Source organism: Aspergillus stella-maris (assembly GCF_047715825.1).
Source record: "Aspergillus stella-maris strain CBS 113639 unplaced genomic scaffold BDV14scaffold_61, whole genome shotgun sequence".
NCBI classification, from domain to species: domain Eukaryota; kingdom Fungi; phylum Ascomycota; class Eurotiomycetes; order Eurotiales; family Aspergillaceae; genus Aspergillus; species Aspergillus stella-maris.
Genome location: NW_027396855.1, coordinates 1 through 23,029, shown reverse-complemented (window position 1 = coordinate 23,029; position 23,029 = coordinate 1). Strand labels below are relative to the sequence as shown.

The following is a 23,029-nucleotide window of genomic DNA, read 5'->3' as shown; positions in this document are numbered from 1 at the left end:
CACCATCCACCATACAAGGTCCAACTTCCCCGGCCTCCCAGCGTCCCACTCGAACTAGCCTAGAGAGCATCGTTTAAAACTTCGCCGAAGTCCGATGGGGCCTCGCCTTTTATCTTTTCTTTTTCTTCCTTCTTCTCTTCTTCCATTGAACCAGAGGGGTTGACGAACTGGCCAGCCAAAACCTCCAAGTTCAAACCGAGATAACTCACCCCACTATAACTCTCATCCACCCGTCAACATCTACCGACAGCCGACTAGGCCATTGAAACCCAGTGATTGGCTGATTTCGTCTCCAGCTCTCACTCTCGGCGCCTTTGATTCGCAGATTGGTAGGACGGGAAAAGAAATTCTACCAAGACCGGAGGTCGCAGGTCCAGGGCGCAGGGCGACAATAAGATGCATCTTATCCCGAAGGAGGTATGGCGATGTGCTTGATGCTTGTTCTGCTCGTTCTGCTCGTACTGATGTGCTGATTCCTATACAAGCTTGATAAGCTCGCCATCTCGCAATTGGGATTCTTGGCCCAGCGACGGCTTGCGAGGGGTGTGAGGCTTAATCATGCTGAAGCTACGGTATGTTGTGTTGCTGAATTGAGAGGCCATGGCCTAGAATAATACTGATGGGTTGAATAGGCGCTGATTTCGTCAAACTTGCACGAGGTATGGACCTGATTTCCGCTGCATCATGCAGACTAGAACGTTCTAATACCCACCAGTTAATCCGCGATGGAGGATACTCAGTAGCCGATCTCATGTCCATCGGCAAGACCATGCTTGGTCGCCGGCACGTCCTCCCATCGGTACCATCGACACTAGTCGAGCTACAAGTTGAAGGCACATTCACGACAGGCAGCTACCTAGTGACCGTGCATCATCCCATCAGCTCAGACGACGGCGACCTCGAAAAGGCTTTATACGGGAGTTTCCTCCCCATCCCACCGGCGGATACATTCCCTGCAATTAACCCGGATGATTACCTTCCCGAAAAGGTGCCAGGGGCCGTGATACCGGTCAAGAACTCACGCATCACATTAAGCGAGGGCCGAAAGCGGATTAAGCTTAAGGTTGTGAGTGAAGGAGACCGGCCTATCCAGGTTGGATCGCATTACCACTTCATCGAGACAAATCCGCAGCTGAAATTTGATCGGATTCGTGCGTACGGATTCCGTCTCGATATTCCTGCCGGAACGTCTGTGCGGTTTGAGCCTGGTGATAAGAAGACCGTCACGCTGGTTGAGATTGGAGGTAACAAGGTAATAAAGGGAGGCAATTTCCTTGCGTCGGGTATTGTTGATTTAGCTCGTGCGGATGAGATTGTGCAGCGTTTGCAGACTGCGGGATTTGCGCATGTTCCTGAGCCCGCGGCGGATTCTGCGCTTGTTGCTCCGTTTACGATTGACAGGGAGGCGTACGCTCGGCTTTTCGGACCTACGACTGGTGATGTTATCCGCTTAGGAACGACAAATCTTTGGATCAAGATTGAGAAGGATTATACCTACTATGGAGATGAGTGCTCGTTTGGTGGTGGCAAGAGTATTCGAGAGGGTATGGGCCAGGCGTCTGGGAAATCTACCACTGAGTGCCTGGATACGGTGATTACGAACGCTATCATTATCGATTGGAGTGGTATCTACAAAGCGGACATTGGTATCAAGGATGGTATCATTGTCGGCATTGGTAAATCAGGAAACCCTGATATGATGGATGGTGTCCATCCAGACATGATCGTTGGCTCTTCAACGGATGTCATCGCAGGAGAGAACAAGATCGTTACCGCAGGTGGCTTCGACACCCATATCCACTTCATCTGCCCCCAACAAGCAACGGAAGCGCTCGCCTCCGGAATCACCACCTTCCTCGGAGGAGGAACAGGCCCATCAACCGGTACCAACGCAACAACCTGCACCCCCGGACCAGTGCACATGCGCCAAATGATTCAAGCATGCGACCAAATCCCCATCAACGTCGGTATAACAGGCAAAGGCAATGACAGCGGCGGCATAAGCATCGAAGAACAGATCATTGCCGGAGCCGCCGGTCTCAAACTCCACGAAGACTGGGGCTCTACGCCCGCAGCAATCGACACCTGTCTCAACATTTGCGATAAGTACGACGTTCAATGTATGATCCATACCGATACCCTCAACGAATCCGGCTTCGTCGAACAGACCATCCAAGCCTTCAAGAACCGCGTCATCCACACCTACCACACTGAAGGCGCCGGCGGCGGCCACGCCCCGGACATTATCTCGGTAGTCGAACACGCCAACGTTCTACCCAGCAGCACAAACCCCACCCGCCCATTCACAATGAACACCCTCGATGAACACCTTGATATGCTCATGGTCTGCCACCACCTATCAAAGAACATTCCTGAAGACGTGGCCTTCGCCGAATCCCGTATTCGCGCAGAAACAATCGCGGCCGAAGACGTCCTGCACGATCTCGGCGCAATTAGCATGATGTCCTCCGATTCTCAAGCCATGGGTCGCTGCGGCGAGGTTATCCTGCGCACATGGAACACAGCACACAAGAACAAGGAGCAGCGCGGCCTGCTCCCGCAGGATGAGGGCACGGGAGCAGACAATTTCCGTGTCAAGCGGTATATCAGCAAGTATACCATCAACCCAGCCATTGCGCAGGGTATGTCGCATCTTATCGGCAGTGTTGAGGTTGGCAAGCTTGCGGATCTGGTCATTTGGCCGCCTAGTTACTTTGGGACAAAGCCGACGCAGATTTTGAAGAGTGGGATGATTGTTGCTTCGATGATGGTATGCCTGCTTTCCTTTTTCACTTGACTCGTACGGTGTTTGGAACTAATACTTTGACTCCAGGGCGACCCCAACGGCTCAATCCCAACAATCCAACCCGTCATCATGCGTCCCCAGTTCGGCGTACGTTCTTCCCCCCTTCCCCAATTTCTTTCACCCAACCACTTCATACTAACAACCATTTCTCCAGGCCTATCTCCCCAGCACATCAGTAATGTTCGTCAGCCAAGTCTCGCTAGACACAAACACCGTGCAGTCCTATGGGCTCAAGAAACGCGTCGAAGCAGTCAAGAACTGCCGCAACATTGGCAAAAATGATATGAAGTTCAATGACACGATGCCGAAGATGAAGGTTGACCCGGAGAGTTATCGCGTTGAGGCAGATGGGATGCTTTGTTCTGCGGAGCCGGCGGAGACGTTGCCTTTGACGCAGGAGTATTTTGTTTATTAAGTGGGATTATTCTGTACTTGGTTGTATATGAGGTATGATAGCTATTTGCTTGGATTCGGATTTGGTTTTGATTGTGCGGAATTGTAAGTGGGAAAAGTAAGAGTAACCGCAGCTTTAAGGATGGTTGTTCAGAGAGCTATTAAACTAGGTATTTTGGTCATTATGTTGCATCGAATATCAGAACAAATCAAATCATCATAAATCGTAAACTTCCCATCCCCATCCCCATCCCCGAGTCAACTCCATATCCCAACCTACCCTATGTATCCTGCGGTACCAACCACAACTCAAAGCTCCTTCTCCTCAACGCTATGATTATTCCCCGCAGAAGTAATACCCACCTCCGCCCACGCATCATAACTATCCTCCCTCGCAGCCGCATACGCCGCCTGCCTATTCCGAATGGATGTTTCGCGGGAGGAGAGGTACGGACGGGGAGTTGGGGGCTGGTCGTTCTCGTGCTCGGGTACATGATCTTCGTGGACCAGGCTAGACAGATACTGCAGCTCTTCGTTGTTCTGCGAGTTTAAACCGTTAAATGTACCCTGGCTTTGACTTTGGTCTTGGTTTTGGGATGCGAACTCGGAGGTTGAGACGGTGATTGCTGCGCTTTGTTGGCTGAATGTGAGGATTGGGTTGGACTCCGTGTCGGTGTTGATGTTGGCGCTGGGGTAAGTGTCGGTGTTGGTGTTGGCTTCGAGGCCGGCGATGAGGTTGGCGTTGACGTCTCTCTCCATCTCTCTTTCCATAAAGATGTTGCTGGCTCGAAGTAGCTCTTCAAAGGCTCTTGGACTTGGCTCTTGCTCGCCGGCAGTAGCGGTGTCTGTGGAAAGGGGATGGGGTTCGGGTTCGGGTTCGGGTTCGGGAAGTTGGGTCATGGTAGGGTTGGGATCTGGGTCAGGGTCTGGATCATGAATGGTCGTTATCTGCGAAACGCCTTCCTCAATCTCTTCGATCTCTTCGGTACCGGTACGGGTCTGCGTAGTTGCCGAGCGCTGCGAGCTTTCTTCGTTCGTCGGCCAGGAGTCGGGGAGGGGACCGAGCTGGAGCTGAACTGTGTTGTCCTCGGACTGCCGGTTTTGAACGTCTTGGAGGCGACGATGTGCGTCGCGGATTGTATTGCGTCTGCGTCTTGCGGAGCGCGGGCTTTGGGAGGGTATACCAAGGGAGTCTTGGCTTGCTTCGTTGCCGTCACCGTCGTGGGTATCTTCGGTATCTTGCGGCTGTTGCTGCGGGACTGGTGCCGGTGTTGGTGTTGGTGCGGATGAAGGTAGAGCGGGTGAGGAAGGATCCGGCTGTTGAAGCAAAAGTGGCTGGCTTGTCTCTGTGATCTGTTGTATGGACGCTTCTGAGATTTGCGACACTGACTCGTCGTAAGTCGGCACCGTTGACTGTTGAGTCGATTGAGTTGAAGATACAGGATCGCGTCGTGCCCTTTTCCTTGGTGGTTCGCCGATTTCTGCAACCATGACACGCATGTATCGGTCGTGGGCGAAGGTGTTGCCGGAGCAAAACTCGCCGAAGAGGCTTTCCATGGAGATAGACTCGTCCCATTCCTTGGGGTCCACGGTGCAAGGGTAGATGTCTCGGGGTCTAAATGCGGCTACCAGCTTACATAGCTCGGTGTAAGAGGAATGACGAGAATACGGGAAGCGCTTGACATTGTTAGTTGGTGATGTGGAAATGGAATGGAGGTATACATACAATAGTCCTGGGAAGAGGGTTGCCTGATTGATCCAGAATATCGGTCGACGACCTCGAGTCCACTGATGATAGAGAATCCACGTCTGCTCGACTGCGACTGAGAGCGTTCACGAGGTCATCCAAAGTCTTCCCCGCGGCATCTGTCATTCCGTATTTGCCCAAGGACAGAGCTTGGTTTCTGGAGTTGAAAGCTTCTGAGAGGGCTTTCTTTGCCTTGAGGTGAGCGTCAGGGTCCTTTATCTTCTCACTGCAGAGCTGTTCTAATTGATCCAGTGATGACTGATCCGGAAGCTCAAGTTCGTGGACCTGATAGAGGTCACCCAGCCCACCGCCAGCTCCTAGTTCGAGAACGTCGTCTCTACCTGTCCGGCTAACGATCGGGCTTATGTAGACTGTTTTGCTGGAAGTTGCGGCGGAGCAAACGGTGCCTGGCTCACAGCTGTGTATGCGAGATTGCTTATCGGCAGTTAGACATCCTGGCATGAATCTGTTTCCGAGCTTATGCCCACAGAGGGAAGGTGCTTCCCCTGCGCCACTCCCTTCCTTAGCCGCTAATGACACAGACTTGTAGAGGCCAATCTGATATTCATCCACATGGATCTAAATGCGTAAGCAAGGTAGGAGAAACAAGCCAAGCGCTATACTAACCGTCGACTTCAAGGCAGCAGCAAGAGCCACCCAGACCCCCTCGTAGCCGAAGGTCCATGCTCGGAAGTAGAATATCGTATCTTTGGGATATGGCTCGAGTTTGCGCAGCAGCTCAGCTATTCCTTCGGCTTTTGTTGGGAAGTTGTGGAAGCTATGCGAGCTCCGAGCGAACGTGGTATCCAGATACACCATGTCCAGACGCTTGGTTCCCAGGGTGTATGGAATGAGGACCGGGTGACGAATGAGGCCGTCGATCCACCACGACTCGGCTATGGTTCATCAGTATTAGGCATCAAAAATCGGACAAACCGCATACCGCGTATATCTCCCGTATAGAGGATAGCCTTTCCATCGCCCTCAATGAGGAACATTACCGCACCAGTGCAGTGGTTAGCATCGAAAAGGGTAACAGTGACAAACTTGTCCTGGCCGACCTCAATTTCTGTTGGAGTGTTCAAGGAAATTGGCCTCTGCATATCATTAGTAAGTTTTTGCATAAGCTATCGAAGATCGTACCAGAATTGTTGATAGGTGCTTGTAGTGCAGCTTCCGAGACTCAAGGATGCCCTTGCTGAAGTTCATTCGGTTGGGGTATTTCTCAATCCGCAAAAGCAGCTGGCGATGGTATCAGCAAATGGCGTCGGACTGTACGTCAGAAAATTACCTCTTTGGTAGCTGACGAGCAGTAGATGAAACCAGCCCGGAAGGACTCAAGTCCTTGGAGATGATCGCTATGAGCATGGCTGAGGAAGTACGCTCCGATATCACGGCCTGGATCGATGCGGAAGTAATCAACTAGAGACACAATCTAACGTCAACTCGGCCCCCATATGATTCGGAAGCAGCAAAATCTCGAGCTTACTGGCAATACGGGGGAATTCTGCAAGGTTGACCTGTCAGTGTTTCAGCCTGCTGTTGGTAGATAGAAGTTGGGGCACCTTTAAAGAATCCATCAAAGGTCGACATTGACGATGCTTGATGTGCCCTGCTTATGGGGCGATGCGTAGTATCCAGGTATCATTGTCCTGCGTAGATGAGAGAAGAGAGGAAGATCGATGAGATGTGATGATGGGGAAGTAGTAGTGGTGGGAGTATCAAGGCAAACGCTGCCAGTGCACGTGACTGGAAGGCCGATGTATATTTTTGTTCTTCAACTCTTCACGACGTCAACCATCGGAACGCCATCTCTTGGTCATCCCCGGGCCCTGATGTGATTGATCACCCCAGCCGTTTGGTGCTCAATTTTATTTCTCTGTGGCGAATAGCAGTCGAAACCGACTAAGACATTTCGACAAGATCCCTACGCTGAATCGCCACAATGATTGGCGCACGCCGCGCATCTGCTTTGACAGGTCGGAGACAGGCAGTCTAGACTACAGCCATTCAATCCTCGCGCTATCAGCCTGAATCACAGACCTATCATGATTCCTCGTCGCATTCCCCCATTCATGTACCTACATGGCCCCAGGCATAGCGCCCGGCGAACAACTGTTGGGCCTTCGTTGACCAAGTGGCCATGCAGGTAGCCTCCGCGAAACGAATGGGCGAAAGACCCGCTGGCCAACGCACTGCGATCGATGGGTTTGGTGCTGCATATGTGCATAGGTGGACAAGTCGACCAACACTGGATTCAGCTGCTGTCGCAGATTAGAAGTGGCTAACTCAGCTCAGCAACGCTCCAGCGCTCCACGCAAGTATGCTGATGTGCTGGTCATTTGTATGCGTGGTCAGCCGACTTGGAAGCGAAGTGGCATTATAAAACCTGTCGTTCGCTCATCTTCCTCGCCTTCCTCTGCTTTTGTTCCCTCGTTTTGCACTTGAAACCCGATCGACCATCCCGGACTCCACAACCAACCCGGCGTATCACTGACCATGGACGCGGCCCATTCGTCTTTAGTCCTCTAGATAAGCCGACGGTGTTGACTTTGGACCTGAGTGTCGGGGCCTTAAGAGCGCCGGCTCTGGTACTTCACTGCCACCAGAACTGGGCGGCCAGTTCCCTATCAGTGCTCAACAGTCACTATTATTGACTGCTGATCGTTGCTCACGACTCAGGGATCTGCAAGCTTTGACAACACAAGACAAGCCGGAGTATAGTTCGGAATTCTCCAACAACAATCCCTTACTCGTTGCCTCGTACCTGATACCGTGTTTTGGTTTCTGACGGGAGCGCAAGTCCACCCTTACAAATCGTGAAGCTTACCCTTATGCCATCGCTCACTCCACGCTCAGATTGTGCCATCAGCCCAATTTAGGTCCTCGACAGTCAGCTACCTTCAGGCTCGCTGTGGTTCCATTGTGCGGAAAGTTAAGGCCACCTTCGTGCCACCAGAAGCACGCCCAGCCCTTCATTGTTTTTAAATTTCCAACCATTGATCGTCGCTCCCTAAAAGGTTACAAAGGCCCCAAACTATCCGCTGCCGCAGTCAGGACTCCTTTACGAACCAGCGATTGCCCGATCTCGCCCTCTTTTTTCACCTCTTTGTTATCCAACTTGTTCTTGTCTTCTTGACGTATAGTGGGCACGGTTCACATCGGATCCGCCTACAATTAGCAGACGGCCTCACTGCACCCGCCTTATAATAGGCTCTGTGGAGATCGATCCCCTAGCCTATCTAATAATTCCCGTTTCAACTTCGCTGCCCCCGTTATTTGTACCCCTAAATCGGCCCGGTCCCCAACACAATCACTACACTCAATCATCGCATCAACACCTTCGACAACAATTTTCAAAATGCACAAACCGTCTTTGGCTCAGATTGTACACCGGGCAACATTCCCTCGTCAGCGCACCAGTGACCCCGCAACATTTGCCGCCCATATCGCCCTCAACCTGGTACCAGAAGTTCGCATCGAGACCTCAACATTTTATGGATCGCTAGACAGCGTGGAAGCCCAATACCCCGGCCTGGACTATTCTTATGGCCCACATCGCATGAGACTAAGTCGTTTCCCATGGCATCGCAAGTTGTTCAGAGTATTCGACGAGCTGGGGCTATCAGAGGAGGAAATCGGTTCTCTATGTCGCTGGGAGGGTACCAAGTCCGCACGACAGCGCTACGAAAAAGAAGAAGGCGTCAAGGTTCGCGACACCACTGCTGATGCGGTTCGACCAGCTTCACCTTCTCCGCTCCCTTCTGTCATTGTTCACGTTGAGGATGGCCCGCTACCAGCGCCTGAAGTAGAAACTAAGGCCACGATATACAAAGAAACAGACGCTGTGGACGGTGTAATTGACGACCGTGGCATCGACTGCGAGTTGCAGGCACAAGAGACGGAAGATTCCAGCGACGAAGAAATGGAAAGTTGCGGGGTGGAACTGAATCATCGCCTCCTTGCCGCAACAGCCGCACGAGAACGAGGTGCGAACGTACCATTGGACGAGGATTGGGAACAGTGGCTCAAGGACGCTGGGGAGCGTGGCAGTTACACGGACGTTTTGAATGCGATCCGTAGAGGGCAGCCGTTGAATTTTCTGTACGACTTTTCGGCCTCGATACCTCACACAGGAAGAGCTTCGATCCAACACTCTGTGTCGTTCTCCGAGCCGTTGCATCTGCCAACAACCTCTCGTTTACTTCCGACGAGCGCTGCGATTCGTCGGCCACCTCAATCGCCTGCAAGGGCAGCGCGATAGAAAATCCGAAAGCAATTCCCCTTTCGCTAAGAAAGCGTAACGACTACTTCAAATTTCCTTGCTCTTTATCTTGACATCTCGCTCATTTTGGGTTGCATCTGTGGCGTATGAGTGGCACTTTCGTTTCTTAGGCGTCTCTTACTTGATCTTATGTTTGCGAGTCAAACTTCACGTTCATAGATTTCCTATGCTGTTCTGTTGCGAAATAATTGGCTGCGAGTTTCGTTCAATACCCCGTCGCATTGTTAGCAGTTCTTTCGCATTTGAACCTGCCAATCTTCGTGGTTACTGGGCGTACCGAGAATGGGATTTATTCAACATGTTCATAAGCAAAAGATTTAATAGTATAATTTGACTTTCTTGATCATTCTAAGGGTTTCGCATTAAGCTCTCTGAAAGTGTCTGGTGGGCGGAAGAGCTAAACGGGCTGGAAGCTCGAACCTCTGCTTCCCCGAATCTAACAACTTCCCCCACACAGATCCCAGCTACCACTCACCCAGAACTGCGCGGAGACGCCCCCGGTATCGCGTCTCAGAGGTCTTGCAACTTACAATCGCATGATGATCTCACTCTCACCTTGACCCGATTCTTACCCCGTTGACTCCATGTCGACGGCCGCCGCCCCTCCACCATGATCAAGGCTATATTCTACAGCAAGTTCGACACCCAGGAAGGTCAGTTTCTCGCGCGAGCATTCATAGAGATCTTCAAAATTCCATTTTCTGACAGCGTTCAAGGCCCAAAGGTCGTTCACCAGGTCCCTGATGGTGCAATTGCCCCTTCCAGCACCGCGCCCACGCAGCCTCTCTATCTCACCTTCTCCGACATATCCTTCTTCGTGATCCCCCGCCAGGAGCTATGCGGAAACCTCGTCCAAGTATGCACGAATGGATACCGTATAATGGGATACCCAATATGCATGAAGTCACCCCGATATGACCGGAACGAATTCATCTTCAACTTCTGCGTGGTCCTGGCGGAGGAGGACGATTTCAGCAGCTACAAGAGCGTTGTCCAGAAACTGGCGGACTTGATGCGTGGGCTGGAGGAACAGAACGGGTTCTTGTCAAGAGATCACTCGAAGAGTGGTGAGGGGAAGGTGTATAGCTTGTGTGAGACGCTGATGGAGGATTTGAACAATTATTGCGAATGCATGATTCCGATCGGTATGGCCCCTTGGTTGTTCAAGGCTTGAGCTCAAACTGATGTCGGAGAAGATGAGTTGAACACGTTGAACATCAAACTATTTCCTGTCTACCCTACGCCTCCTCCGGTTCGTGCGTGGCAGGTACCTCTATTCACTGTCCGCTATCAAGCCTTCCTTGATGAGAATTGGGATCTGACGATGCAACGCGTACGTCTACACCAGACCATGCAATGTATTTGACCGGGTGACTGACTATACGTTACCAGATCGTACCACATATCAATGGAGTCAACAGCATCCGCATTATCTCCCTTCTCGCCGACACAGACTTCTCCCTCACATGCCGTGCGATCCGGCACCTGCTATACTACGGCTGCCTCTTCCTCCTCGATATCTTCTCCTTTTCCGCCATCTACGCACCCACAGCGCTATTCAGCTCCACCATCGCCGCAGACGAGACGATGCAGCAAGAGTGCGCTCGCTATGCTAACACCCTGTATGCGTCCTCTATGACAGCTCCGACCGGACCCGCCGCTCTTCCTCCCGACCACAATAAAGACGACGTTTGGCCACCAGTCGGCGACTTGAATTTCGGCGGTAACAGCACTCTAACCACGACAAGCGAAAGCATCAGCCCAACTGCAACACCCGCCCCAAGCCATCCTAATAATTTCATCACAACCGGAAGCTTGCCTGCAGATCCCCTCGCCAAAACCCGTTTTCCTGGCAACAGAGAGGTCGTCGACGGCGTCGGTATCATCGAGCTCTACGCAAGCCTGAAACAGGGCCAGAGCGTCAAACAATGGTACATCCAGCACAGCCGCCAACTAACAAACATCGACATCCGGCGCTTCATCACATTCGGTATAATTAAGGGTTTCCTATACCGCGTGCACAAGTATGCCATCGCAACAGGGAACCCAGCACCACAGTTCAAATCCGGTGCTACGACGCCTCGGTTTACGCATAGCGGACCATCATCACGAGGACCGGGGACAGGCGCAAACAGCCCCTATGCTTCCAGTGCTGGCGATGATCCCGCGCCTATTGCGCAGCATGCTCATGCTCATGCCCATCATCATTATCATCACCACCTCCATCACCATCACCACCACAACCACCGCAGCGACGACGGCAAAGACCGAGACCGCGACCGGTCCTCCGTACATAGCGGATCCCGCTCAGCGGTACTCTACGACGATGATGACGATGATGACTTCATCGACGACAAGGATCTGGTTAAGTACCTGGATGGCATGCATTGCTTTGACCAGATTTGTACGGAGCTAGAGATTAGTGAGCGCGAACTCACGGCTAGGTTGAAGAGGTTCCAGGGGGAGGTGTTGATTGTTCATCGGTGATTTTGTTGGTTTTCTTGGGATGTCTGTATATGATGTTATGTGTTGCGATTGATACCCATTTTTGTCTACTGAGTTTGTTGGAGGTGTTTGTTCATGGGGAAGGATTGTAATTGAATATCGATTAATCGATTATTGGAAGAATGACGATACAAAAAAAAAAACCCTCCATGGACTGGTCCCATTTCCAACGCCGGCCTACCGCTCTAAGGTACGGTAGTGAAAGTGCTCCATATTGCGCCAAGATCATATCATCAAGCAAACAAGCCCACTACACGCCAAACCAGACACAATACCACGTAACTACCAATGACGGATTCAGCCCGCCCCCACAAGAATGTACAAGCAACAAAAGACAAGACGAGAAGAGCAGAAGAAGAGAAGAAAAGGCTACTCCTGCTCCTCCTCCCACCCATCAACCTCCATCTTCTCATACTCTGCCATAATCGACGGCGTAAAAACGCTCTCTCCCTTCCCAGGAACAGTCGTCTTACAGTCCTTGAACACAGGACCGATGCAATCTCGCCAGCGCTTGCGGCGGTCCATGAGTGTGCGCGCCACATCGCCGATAGCAGGTCTGCTGATGCCGGCTGCGCTAACGACGTGGCTGCCGCCTCCGGCACCGCCGGGTCGATGTTTAGCCTGGGATCCCTTCTTGGATTTGCCGAGTGTCCGGGTGCGCTTTAGATATGCTTGTTGGACCTGTGAGTCTAGGTCGTCGTGGATGGTTGTGTATTCCTGGAACGCCATGCGCTCGCGCGCGACTTCCAAGACGCGAGACTTGCGGGCGCTGTTGATGATCATCTGTTTCTTGAGCTCGGATTGGAGAAGGCGGAGGCGCTGTGCTATGTCGTCGTCGTAGTGGGCGTCGTAGTCTGGGTTCTCGTCTGCGCCGAGGAAGCCGACGTGACGGAGTTCGGCCTTAAGGCGTTCATCAAGCTGTGCGTGGTCGAGTTTGGCGGCGGGGACCTTGAAGCCGGAGGGGGAGGCGGCGCGGAAGGATGTTGCAGATGGTTGGGGTTTGTTGGTGGATTCTGAGGTGTCGCCGTTCGGGTGGTCGAGGTCCATTGAGTCGCCGTTTAGACCGTTCATTGAGAGGTCACCGTTGGTTGTGCCGTTTGTGGCATTTTCTTCGGGAGCGCGGTGTTCGTAGCGGAGGAGGGATGTAATTCGGCTGAGGAGTGGAGGCATTGAGACTTTGTCGGTTTCCACGGTCTCGTCTGTTACTTGGTCGATGTTTCCGCGGCCTTCGTTTAGGGGCAAATTCTCTTTGTCACCGTTGGCTTGGTCGATGTTCATTACGCCGTCCTCTTCAGCCCATCCATCCGAATAATGCTTCTTTGCTCGCTTCGGCATCATGAATGGCGTGACCCGATCTCCCTGCGAACCATGGTGAGCATATCGTATGTCTTAACTGCACAAAGCAACATACCTTTTCCTTCAAGAAGGCTATATCTTCTTCCATTAGGTCCCTGACATAAGGCTCGATGTATTGCAGGAAGGTATTAGCGTTTACTTGGTTTGTAGGCTTCGCATTGCTGAAATCACGGTCCGGCGGAGTTCCAGCCATCAAGTGCCGCAAGTCGCTCTCCGGAAACACGTTGACGCTGAAAATCTCCTTCTTCTGGTCGTCTGTCATACCGGACTCGACGTCTTGAATGTGATATATTGTCGGATCGTCGAATTTGAGCGGGTTGGGACCGAATACTTGGATCTGGGGGATAGCTGGGGCGGGTTCTGGTTGATGCGACCCAGAGCTGTCATCTGAGCCGGGAGAGTCTGCATCTGCACCTTCCCCAGACTGGCGCGGTGATGCTAAAGAGGGCGGAGAAAGCGAAGATGTTTCATCGGATACTGCGTTCTTCGACTTTTTGGAGGCCGGTGAGGCGGCTAGAAAGGTGAAGTAAATAGTCAGTCCTGACCAACCTAGATTCATAGTGTATGCTTACCACCCTCTACCTTCGTCTCTCCACCATCTTGGCGACTGAGTACATGGGCTCCATGAGTTAATGGACGCTCCTCCTTTGAACTGCTACCCCGCTCCTTGCGCTTCTTAAGCTTCCCTGCCTTGGCCGCTTTACTATCTTCATCGTCATCGTCGGCTTCGCGCTTCATCTTGCGATCTTCATAGGGTTCGGGCTCATCCACCACTTCCTTGCGCTTCTGCGATAGCTCCCTGATAGAAGCGTTGCAAGCATCACCACGAGCTTCCGCCGACTGACTAAGTGACTTTAAATGCTCGATCAACATTTCCAAAGCCTTTGAATCCGGTATAGGGCCCACTCCACCCATGCGCTCCAATATCTCCACATATTGTACGGTTGTAGGAATGACGAGTTTTGACGCATCGTTCTCAAGGTAGCTAGTAGGGGCGGAGGTTGCGGCCGGAGCGGCGCTGAAGCCGGAGCTGGGGGTAGTGTTGCGACTTCGTGACGGGCGCGCGTCACGACCCTTGCCTTTTCCTTTGTTTGCTGAGGGCATCCTTATAGCGTAACTACGTTGTTCATAGGCTGCTAGGAGGTGCGATTCGAAAGATGACGGATTTGTTGAGGCTCAACTCATATTCATGCTTGGCGGTAAGGCAGTGACACCGCGTTGCCGGGGTCTATGAAAGATAGAATGGCCTGGGCCGTTCACGCGCGAAGAATGATAAACAAAGATTAGACGTGTAAAGTATGGATCAAGCTCATAAGACTCAAGCTGGAAAGCGGAGCGTCGTGATCGCGGTCCGGGGTTGCCCAGGCCATGGTGTGGGTTGGCGCACGTGATATCACATGATTTACTGATAAGCGCCGATAAGCCGAAATAAAAGAGATAAGAATACTACGGTTGATCTGCAGCCCGTCCATCCCACAATCCCCTATACAACTGTGCTCGATGCACTCGTCTTCTTCTCAAAGGTGTGTTGGAGACAATGTTGATGCATCTGAGATTGGTGACTCAAGCCTTGCTACTACTACTCCAACAAACTACCTTCTTCCCTGCTACTATTATCCTTAAGCGCTGTTTAAGCGCCGATAGTGATGAACTGGTATAGTAGCGGGCAATGGATGGACCACCTCACTCTGGCTCTTGAGCTTGACAACGTGGGATCCCATGGTTCTGACCGATAGTTTTTCACGAGTCTACTAGGCCCAGAATTATGCGCAGAGTCGTTTGTTAGGCTCTTCAGAGTAGATAAGCATCTTCTGTCGTCTTCGTTGCTCGAATGTCCGCAAACGTCGGTCGTGCTCCACCGTAGACAGCGTCAACTCCGGAACAGAAACAGTCGAACGCGGTTCCAGCTCGAGTTGTTTGGGATGTGAGAAGTCGTTTTCACTAAGACCGTTCGCTGTTACCCCCTGCTTGGCTCCGGATCTCAGCAGATAACAGCTCTGCAATGGTGACCGCTAGTCCAGCTCGACAGAACGACCCGGTGATGGACTCTTGCTTCAACGCTCACGCACCCTCATATAATCACCGTTGAACACAGAATCTCGAGTTGCCGATGCTCTCATGGTCCTCAAGAGACTGCAACCCTTGCAAAGTGTTCACCGATGTGTATGTTTCCAACCAGCGAATCTCCGTTCTGTCCACAGTCCGGTTCCATATCTAGGAAGCGCCGGAATGCAGCATCAAATGTCTGCGACGTGATGTTGGCTAATTCCTGTTCTACTACAGCTGCCAGATTTCTCATAACCACTGCCACGCTTGTCCAGGATCCTGGAAAAGCGGGTAACTCAACGCCGTCGATCGATGTATGTACATTTTGATTGCAGCGACTGAGTATGCAAACCAAATCATACAGACAGATAACCTTGTTTTCTAGGCAAGCGCCTCGTTCCATATTGGTCTTGACAACGTCCGGACGCTTTCCACCCAAAATGCTCCGAAACAAGGCCCTTTAAAAGGGCTACTTGCCGTCCCTGATCTCAGCGGTGATGATCCATGCAAAAACAGCACATCCCCTTTCATACCGTCGAATGTCACCAGTCTCCAAGATGTGGCACCATCTGGAATCCCTGTAATTGGGCTTGCGCCGTGGATATCCCCAAATTGCAGCCAATCGTTCATGGACGCTTCGAGGCATGCAGGCTCCGAGGCACTTTTGTTCTTCCAGCCAGCCGGTGGTAATACCGAGCCACCTCCAGCAAACGATGCAGCATGGTTATTGAGTAATGGTCATTCGTGGGAGAAAGAGATTACATACCCTGTCTATGCGATCCCTGGCGCAGTGGGTAACTCCCTCATGGAAAGACTATCGTGGAATTCCAGCACTGGAATAGTCCTTCCCGGACAGCAGAATACGTCGACAGCATTATCGGCAAGTGCAAAGTGGAATATCCGGCTGTTCAGTCTCATTAATCTGGGTAAGCCCGTTCCAAAAAAATCTTCGTTCACGTCCGGAGCTGACATCCTGATTAGAGAAAAGTGGACGGAAGTCACCTAGTTTCTGGGGATTCTTATTAGCCACCCTTGGAACAATCTCTGTCTTCTGCATCATTTGTCTTTTAGTTTATCAGCTCATTCAGAGGCGACGTCGAGAGAACATGCAGCAACATCTCGAAGCAGACCGTGAGAGAAATCCACAGTTCGATCTTCAGCATATAAAGATTCCGCGCGAGCTCCTCGCCAGGTTTCCGGTCTATATCTATCCAGTGCTGGACGGCGATGGAAAAGAAGACACGAAACAGGATACATTTCCCGACGGCAAGCATCCTGAGACCGCCAGTGCGGAATCAGCAAAGGCTACCCAGACGGTTACCAAGAATAATTCGGAGACAAGAGCACAGACACCTGAAAGCAACGACCATGGCCAAAAAGGAGGTGCCACTGACACTAAAGACAGCCAGAGCCCTCAGTCAGCAACTGCGAGGATCGAAAACATCGTACACCACGTAGCATCCCGTGAACTTTTCCCTCCCCGAAGGGTCAATCCTGAACAGATGAATAGGCTGAGTCTCTCACAAACAACCTGCGCCATTTGCCTTGATGACTTTGTGCCCGCTTCGTCAGTTGTTCGCGAACTTCCATGTGGTCATATCTTCCATCCCGAGTGCATTGATGCCTCTTTGACACGAATCAGCAGCCTCTGTCCGCTCTGTAAGAAGAGTGTCTTGGATCCTAACTTCTGTCCCATCTCTGTTCCAGAGGCCGTGTATCATAATAGCATGCCTGGGCCGTGGTTGTAATTTGGAGGCGTCGATATCATTTATTCGTCTCTTGTTGGGATACCCTATTGTCACATATTATGCATCTAAAGAAGCTTCTGTCCAAATAATTTCTTTTCCGTTTAGACGTCAGTACCAGCCAAACAGCCCATGTAATAAGAATATCTCGCCATTAAGCGAATTTATCATGTTTCCCACTAACCCGTACATCCAACACCTCCTCATGGAAATTCCCTTCCCTCCTCGCCCTCCTCAACCTCTTCAATTCACCCTCCTCCAACTTCCTCCCCACAATCTCCTCCAGCTCCTTCCGACTAACTTTCTCCCTCGCCTTCGTCTCCTTACTCGCCTTAATCCTCGGCTTGAACCGCGCCTGCATCCTTACGCGCACAGTCGTCTGAAACGACAGACTCTCTTCGTCCCCACGAATCTCCACACCCTTGGCTCCATCCTTCACACCAACAAATGTATCCTTCTCACCCTGCCCACCCATAGTCTGCAGAAAGAATGCACCCGGTATATCCGGTGACGGAATAATAAGGAACGACTCATGCTGAGAGATCGCGCTCGCCGTCGCGCTGAAAAGTCCATATTGGTCGCAAGAGAGATACCGCCCATGCCCCGCCTTCAAACTGAACCCTTCTGTCCCCGCAACTCTAGTCGCAACCCAAACCTGCCGCACATCATGCGGCTCAGCCGTCCGTGGATCTCCATCAATGAGGTTCTCAAGTTCGCTCGCGTACACCTTCCCGGCCATATCAGAGGCTATGCATGTTGGCGGGTCGGAGGCGAGGACAAGTACAATGGGGCCGGATATATCAGTTGTTGTATCTGCCGAGACCCAGGATTGGTCTTCGGCTGAGGCTTCAGCGTCTGCTTGTGCTTCCGGATCGGCTTTTGTGTCGGGGTCGTATTCGGATTTGGGGATTTTGGTTGGTGCGGAGGAGTCGCGCTCGCGGTCGGGGTTCTTGCGCTTTCTGGTCTTGGGCTTGTCGCCTTTAAATGTTAGTGGTTTGACCATTTTTTAGGTGTCTTTGTGCTCTGCGGTTTGGAATGGAGGATTGAGATGTCAAAGTCGCGGCGGAGGTTGAAGCTGGAGCTTGATGATGCTTATCGATAACTCAGTGGACAGGGCAGCTAGGCCTAATTTAGTGGTGGTACACTTGATTTCCCACCGCGAGGTTGAAGCTTCATATATCTGCAATTCTCCTGCATCTACGGGTTATACTATGTCATCGATGGCAATACCATTTATCCTCTATAATGGAGCGGAAGGAACGACAATGACCGAGTTTTCAGGGTGTAAACCCTCGATCTTCGCCCTGGGGCAGATGTTCCTCGGGCATGATCATGCTCGTGCTTGGAAGGCATAGCAGAACACGGCACCTATAATCGTTTCTAGTTACTATCTCTTATCGAGACCCGGATTACCATAATGGAGAATATCTGCACAATCAAGAGATGTCTTTCTGGCCCATGTGGCACCTATCTGTCAGGTTCCGAATTCCGAAAGAACACCTCGGAACACCAGCCAAGACCAGAAGATATGCACGAACATGCGGCGAGTATTCCGCAGTCACGCAGATGTATACTGCAAGACGCAACAAGCTACCTTATTGAGTGGAGAACCCCTCTTCTGACTCCGGTTCTACAGTTGCCTCACACCTACACCCCTATCTTTGACAAGCAGATTATCTAGCGAGATAGTCGACATGGAGGCAAACGCTGCAAGCCGCAACTCAGTCGCATACTATAATGGACGAGTCTTTACAGTCAATGAGAAGCAACCATGGGCATCGGCCTTTATCGTCAGCGACATGGGCATCTTCGAAGCAGTCGGCTCAGACGAACAGATCCTCGCGTCCGCAAAGCAGCGCAAACTAGTCAAATTCGACCTGAGACAGAAGTTTGTCATGCCCGGTGTTCATGATGCTCATGCTCATATATGGGCAGCTGGTCTGCAGCACCTGAGCGAAGCAAACATGGTCCTAGAAGACAACGACGCCAAGATTTCAGAGAAGCTGCTAGGCGCTCATTGTCAGTGCTCTTATACCGGGGCGCGAGAAGATTGGATCTTTGGGAACTCGTACTTGGCCACGCATTTCCTGGACAATAAACCTGATCGGTGCCACCTTGATCGTATTTGGCCTGAGCAGCCGGTTCTGATTCGAGACTTTGCGCAGCATGATCTCCTGCTCAATACCGCTGGCTTGAGGGCTTTGGGAATAGACGAGTCTATCGTTGATCCGCCTGGCGGCGCTTTCCTGCGGAGACCGGACGGTCCTCTGACCGGCGAGGTAATAGGGGCTGCAACACAGACAGTCTGGCTTCGTATGCCTACACCGCCGTTGGCTCATGTGAAGCGCGCTGTGGCATACGCGCTGTCCACTTTCCATCGGTATGGTATTACCTCCGCGCAGGAAGCGACTGCCAATACTCTCTTCCTGCATGCCCTGCGGGACATAGAGCAGGAGAGCAAGCTAGACTTGGATGTATACACTCACATCCTGAGCGCACCAGGCGGCTTCTTCATGGAACGGGAAGACAGTCTTGCTGTTTTACTTGATGTCGCGGAGGGCTTCCGAAGCAAACACATACACCCTCAGTTCGTCAAATTTGTTCTAGACGGATCGCCTACGCCTCCCAATTTGACGCAAGCCGATCTGGATGAGAATGGAGACGTTTGCACCAAGAATTTGGTGGTCTCAGAGGAGAAGCTCTTCGAGCGTCTGAAATTGTACGACTCGAGGGGCATGACTTGCAAGATTCACGCTACCGGTGAAGGCAGTGTGCGAATGGCTCTGAATGTGTTAGAGAAAGTTCGAAGTCTGAATGAAGATGGTCCAAGGCATGAGATTGCTCACTGCAATGCAGTTCACCCCGGTTTGTGTTCCCTGCAACCATGCATTTCTATAAGTTTCAACGATCAGTGCCTGCTCTGGGCCCTTTGCCTCCACCCTTGTTTTGACTCAGAAACATCTTGACCTCAGCTAACACTTACCAAAGATGACACCCCCCGCTTCGCCACTCTCCGCATAACAGCCGAAATGTCCCCCGCCATCTTCCATCACGACACCGCAAACCAAGACCCCCGCCTTGCCCGCTGGGACTTCCCCTCTATGCTCTCTTCCAAAGCCCACGTAACAATCGGCTCAGACTGGCTCGTAACAGCCACACCAAACCTCTTCCCCTGCGCGGGTGGAATATCTGAAAAAATTGGCTCCGCTTTTCTTCCAGACCAAGATGACGGCCTCACGGACCTGCAAAGAGGAAGTCGGATTGTCCTACGCATTCTGACACTGGGTGGGGCAGAGGCCGTTGGGGCTCAGCACCGAGTGGGAAGTATTGAGGTTGGAAAGAGGGCGAATTTCATTGCGGTCGATAGAGATCTGAGTGAAGGTTACTTTGCGGATGCGAAGGTGCTGCAGACTTGGTTTGAGGGGAGAGTGGTGTATAGTGCCCGGAACGATGGGCTGGTCTCGTTGGCCTAGAAGGGTGCACCCTACCCTTCATTCAATCTGAAGGCACTGTATACGTACGCTTGAAGCTCTAAGCAGCGCAATTGTGTTAAGTGCCAAAGCAAGCACATTGGACCGCGCTCGCACCTTCCTTCCAGGATCCCTGCACCCCGGAATATCGCTCCTTCCATTTATGCTATATAAACGAAGTTTTACTAAAAAGCAAGCGCGATCAAGGCTGCTAGCCTGCTCCTTCCTATCACGTATTTAGAGGTCGTTCCTTCCTAATACGCAGTCAAACTCCCAAGGAAGGTGCAACCGGCGCCCATCGCTCCTTCCATCGTGGAAATGCGTTCCTTCCGTTTCCAGGGACTTCGGGACCCTTGATTAATATAGGGCTGCCGCCGACGTATGCCGAGGCGCAGAGGCTCCCTCAGGGCTCACAGCACTCCTCTGCACAGCAATCAACAGTACTCATTGGCAGATGCCATGATAAGAGAAAGGCGTATCTTCTGTGCTTGGCAAGGCTGAGAGGTGAACGGGATTAGAAATGCTGTGTCATCCTCAGCAGAGCCTTGTGGGCAGTGCAACCAATTAACAGAAGGAGGGACTGCGCAGTCGCACCTTTCTAACCCAAGAAAGTGCGATCAGAGGCTTGGGTGCTGCTAACTCCTGTAACCTGGCAACCACCTGCCACAGCCACTTCAGGGGATATTTCGACTCATAACGCTCACCGTCCCCCGCATATCCTCCGTCGAGGCGAAACAACTTCATCATGATTGACGTCTTCCATCGTGTTCGCATTTCGCGATCGATGAAGGCCCGGAAACATGGCCATCCCAAGGCAACTGCCTGATCTGGTCAAGGACACTAAGATTGCAGTCGAGTTGTATGACTCCCATGCTGTACACTTGCAGATTGAAAGCGGCAGCTACGGCGGACCGCGCGCCAGGCGAACGTGGAGCAGGGAGACATGGACGAGGACAAAACTGCTCGGTGGGGGCGCCACTGGTGAAGTATGGCTTGAAGAATGCCATGCGGGCACGAAAAAGGGCCAGCTTCAGGCCGTTAAGATCATTTCGAAAGGCATCGATCTCAATGTCTATGAAGAGCTGGAAACCATAGCAAAGTTCTCGCAGAGCACCAGCAAGGTCAGGCTTTCCTAGCTTGTCAGGGCATACTTGATTTGTTCCTAACAGGCAGCAGTACGAAGGTCTCTTCGTCAAGTCCCTTGGTTGGTACGAAGATAAGCAATCGGTGTTTATTGTCATGGAGCATATTAAACATGGTAGCCTCGCAGCTCACCTAACCCATCCCTTGCCCGAGGACGAAGCGAGCCAGATTATTTTGCAGATCCTCGAGGGTCTAGCCTGTCTTCATGAGAATGAGTTTGTACATCGAGACCTGAAGCCCCATGTACGTTGCGTTTATCTATACCTCCAAGAGACCGATTTAAGCTAATCTATGTCGCCCAGAACATTCTAGTTGCATCCCAAGGTCCAAGATGGTGGGTGAAGATTGGCGACTTCGGATTTAGCAAACGAGTCAACGGTGACGCGAGTCTGCACTCATTTGTGGGTACCATGAAGTATCTTGCTCCCGAAGTGCTACGCTTAAATACCGTTTCAGTTGGTCAGGGGGTTGAGGCCGCTGGAGCTGAGTATCGATGCACATATGCTGTCGACATGTGGTCTTTGGGTATAACGGCATACTTTATGCTCTTCCACGAGTACCCATACCAAGACAGATCGCTCCTGGAGTACCTGAAGGGAAATCATCTCCCTGAGGTGCCTCTGTCCGAAGCTTGCATCAGCAGGGAACTTTGTTCCTTTATTCGGAGCCTTTTGACCGTCGACCCCGGGGGCCGAATGAGTGCTACTGCTGCTCTCGAGCATCCGTGGTTACAGATGTTCGGCGATGATAGCCCTTCCATGTCGTGGGAGAAGCATGCCATACCCTCGGAGCAGCGTACAACATTTACCTCAAGTACAGGGCCGTCGGTAAGCTGGCCGTTAGACGGGACATGGACCTCGAGAGCACCGCTAAACGATCTTCCGATTATACCGAGAGGTTCTGTTTCTGATATTGAAAATGTAACGCCCTCAAAGCTGGGCAAACCGCAAAATCTGTTCCACTCTCGAGAGAAGGCTCTGGACGACCTCAGGGTTCTTCACGACAAAGGTCTTCGGTTAATTGCAGCAAAGGAATATATCGAAGCGGAGAAGTCTTCCAAGAGGTTGCCAATGCACGCAAAGAAGTACTGAATCCCTATCATAAAGACACATTGGAATCAATGCAACAGCTGGGTATTACATATTTCTATCAGGGCCGACATAACAATGCGCAAAGAACCCTGCAGTTTGTCGCTGACGTCCAAACCGAATCGCTTGGGTCCACTCATAGACACACGCTTACGGCATACTGTTCGAACAAAAGGGCAATAACGTTTTTTTGTGTAAGCGCTAGTATTCTGCCAGCAGAAAGAACTTGATTACGTATGTACATAGCGCTTGCTTTAGTTTTACCAAACAGCTACTAATCCTAAGCACCACGTAGAGGTGCAAGCCATGCCTAGATCTGTACAGAACACGTATGGGTAGGCAGTGCTCGCATAGGGAAACAAAAGGAACTCGTACGTATATTAAAGGACAATCGGGTTGCCCTCCTCCCCCTCCTCAGGGTCTAGATTGATCGGATTTTCTGCCT

The 23,029-nt window shown here is 51.7% G+C and overlaps 9 protein-coding genes across 9 annotated transcripts; 6 read left to right on the top strand and 3 right to left on the bottom strand.

The window, feature by feature from the left end:
- BDV14DRAFT_120299 (urease Ure) lies at positions 1-3,365 on the top strand. The gene is made up of 6 exons (XM_073765888.1): positions 1-417; positions 486-572; positions 633-659; positions 716-2,770; positions 2,834-2,893; positions 2,961-3,365. The coding sequence occupies exons 1-6, from the start codon at positions 397-399 to the stop codon at positions 3,219-3,221; spliced, it is 2,511 nt and encodes an 836-aa protein (XP_073624602.1). The 5' UTR covers positions 1-396; the 3' UTR covers positions 3,222-3,365.
- Positions 3,365-6,391, bottom strand: BDV14DRAFT_120312 (putative DNA repair protein). The gene is made up of 5 exons (XM_073765889.1): positions 6,090-6,391; positions 5,890-6,043; positions 5,574-5,842; positions 4,926-5,525; positions 3,365-4,876 (listed from the first exon to the last, which is right to left on the bottom strand). The coding sequence occupies exons 1-5, from the start codon at positions 6,153-6,155 to the stop codon at positions 3,509-3,511; spliced, it is 2,457 nt and encodes an 818-aa protein (XP_073624601.1). The 5' UTR covers positions 6,156-6,391; the 3' UTR covers positions 3,365-3,508.
- Positions 6,392-8,307: 1,916 nt separating this feature from the next.
- BDV14DRAFT_203527 (uncharacterized protein) lies at positions 8,308-9,210 on the top strand (the record flags this gene model as incomplete). The annotated part of the gene is made up of 1 exon (XM_073774299.1): positions 8,308-9,210. One exon carries the CDS (start codon positions 8,308-8,310, stop codon positions 9,208-9,210), a length of 903 nt encoding a protein of 300 aa, XP_073624600.1.
- Positions 9,211-9,501: 291 nt separating this feature from the next.
- On the top strand, positions 9,502-11,896 carry BDV14DRAFT_179938 (nitrogen permease regulating protein NPR2). The gene is made up of 4 exons (XM_073769836.1): positions 9,502-9,884; positions 9,948-10,376; positions 10,428-10,564; positions 10,624-11,896. Exons 1-4 carry the CDS (start codon positions 9,842-9,844, stop codon positions 11,716-11,718), a joined length of 1,704 nt encoding a protein of 567 aa, XP_073624599.1. The 5' UTR covers positions 9,502-9,841; the 3' UTR covers positions 11,719-11,896.
- A 209-nt stretch (positions 11,897-12,105) lies between these two features.
- Positions 12,106-14,196, bottom strand: BDV14DRAFT_192092 (histone acetyltransferase NGG1; the record flags this gene model as incomplete). Its single annotated transcript, XM_073771586.1, has 3 exons — positions 12,106-13,095; positions 13,148-13,605; positions 13,665-14,196. 3 exons carry the CDS (start codon positions 14,194-14,196, stop codon positions 12,106-12,108), a joined length of 1,980 nt encoding a protein of 659 aa, XP_073624598.1.
- Positions 14,197-15,654: 1,458 nt separating this feature from the next.
- BDV14DRAFT_120263 (E3 ubiquitin-protein ligase RNF103) lies at positions 15,655-16,962 on the top strand. The gene is made up of 2 exons (XM_073765885.1): positions 15,655-16,064; positions 16,120-16,962. Exons 1-2 carry the CDS (start codon positions 15,767-15,769, stop codon positions 16,884-16,886), a joined length of 1,065 nt encoding a protein of 354 aa, XP_073624597.1. The 5' UTR covers positions 15,655-15,766; the 3' UTR covers positions 16,887-16,962.
- Positions 16,963-17,239: 277 nt separating this feature from the next.
- BDV14DRAFT_179930 (uncharacterized protein) lies at positions 17,240-17,924 on the bottom strand (the record flags this gene model as incomplete). Its single annotated transcript, XM_073769835.1, has 1 exon — positions 17,240-17,924. A coding segment is annotated over exon 1 (647 nt), but the record flags the coding sequence as incomplete, so codon positions are not given.
- Positions 17,925-18,408: 484 nt separating this feature from the next.
- On the top strand, positions 18,409-21,028 carry BDV14DRAFT_120248 (amidohydrolase). Its single transcript, XM_073765883.1, has 2 exons — positions 18,409-19,748; positions 19,872-21,028. The coding sequence occupies exons 1-2, from the start codon at positions 18,578-18,580 to the stop codon at positions 20,354-20,356; spliced, it is 1,656 nt and encodes a 551-aa protein (XP_073624595.1). The 5' UTR covers positions 18,409-18,577; the 3' UTR covers positions 20,357-21,028.
- Position 21,029: 1 nt separating this feature from the next.
- On the top strand, positions 21,030-22,686 carry BDV14DRAFT_120249 (serine/threonine-protein kinase). Its single transcript, XM_073765884.1, has 3 exons — positions 21,030-21,474; positions 21,530-21,739; positions 21,799-22,686. The coding sequence occupies exons 1-3, from the start codon at positions 21,154-21,156 to the stop codon at positions 22,585-22,587; spliced, it is 1,320 nt and encodes a 439-aa protein (XP_073624594.1). The 5' UTR covers positions 21,030-21,153; the 3' UTR covers positions 22,588-22,686.
- Positions 22,687-23,029: the final 343 nt, after the last annotated feature.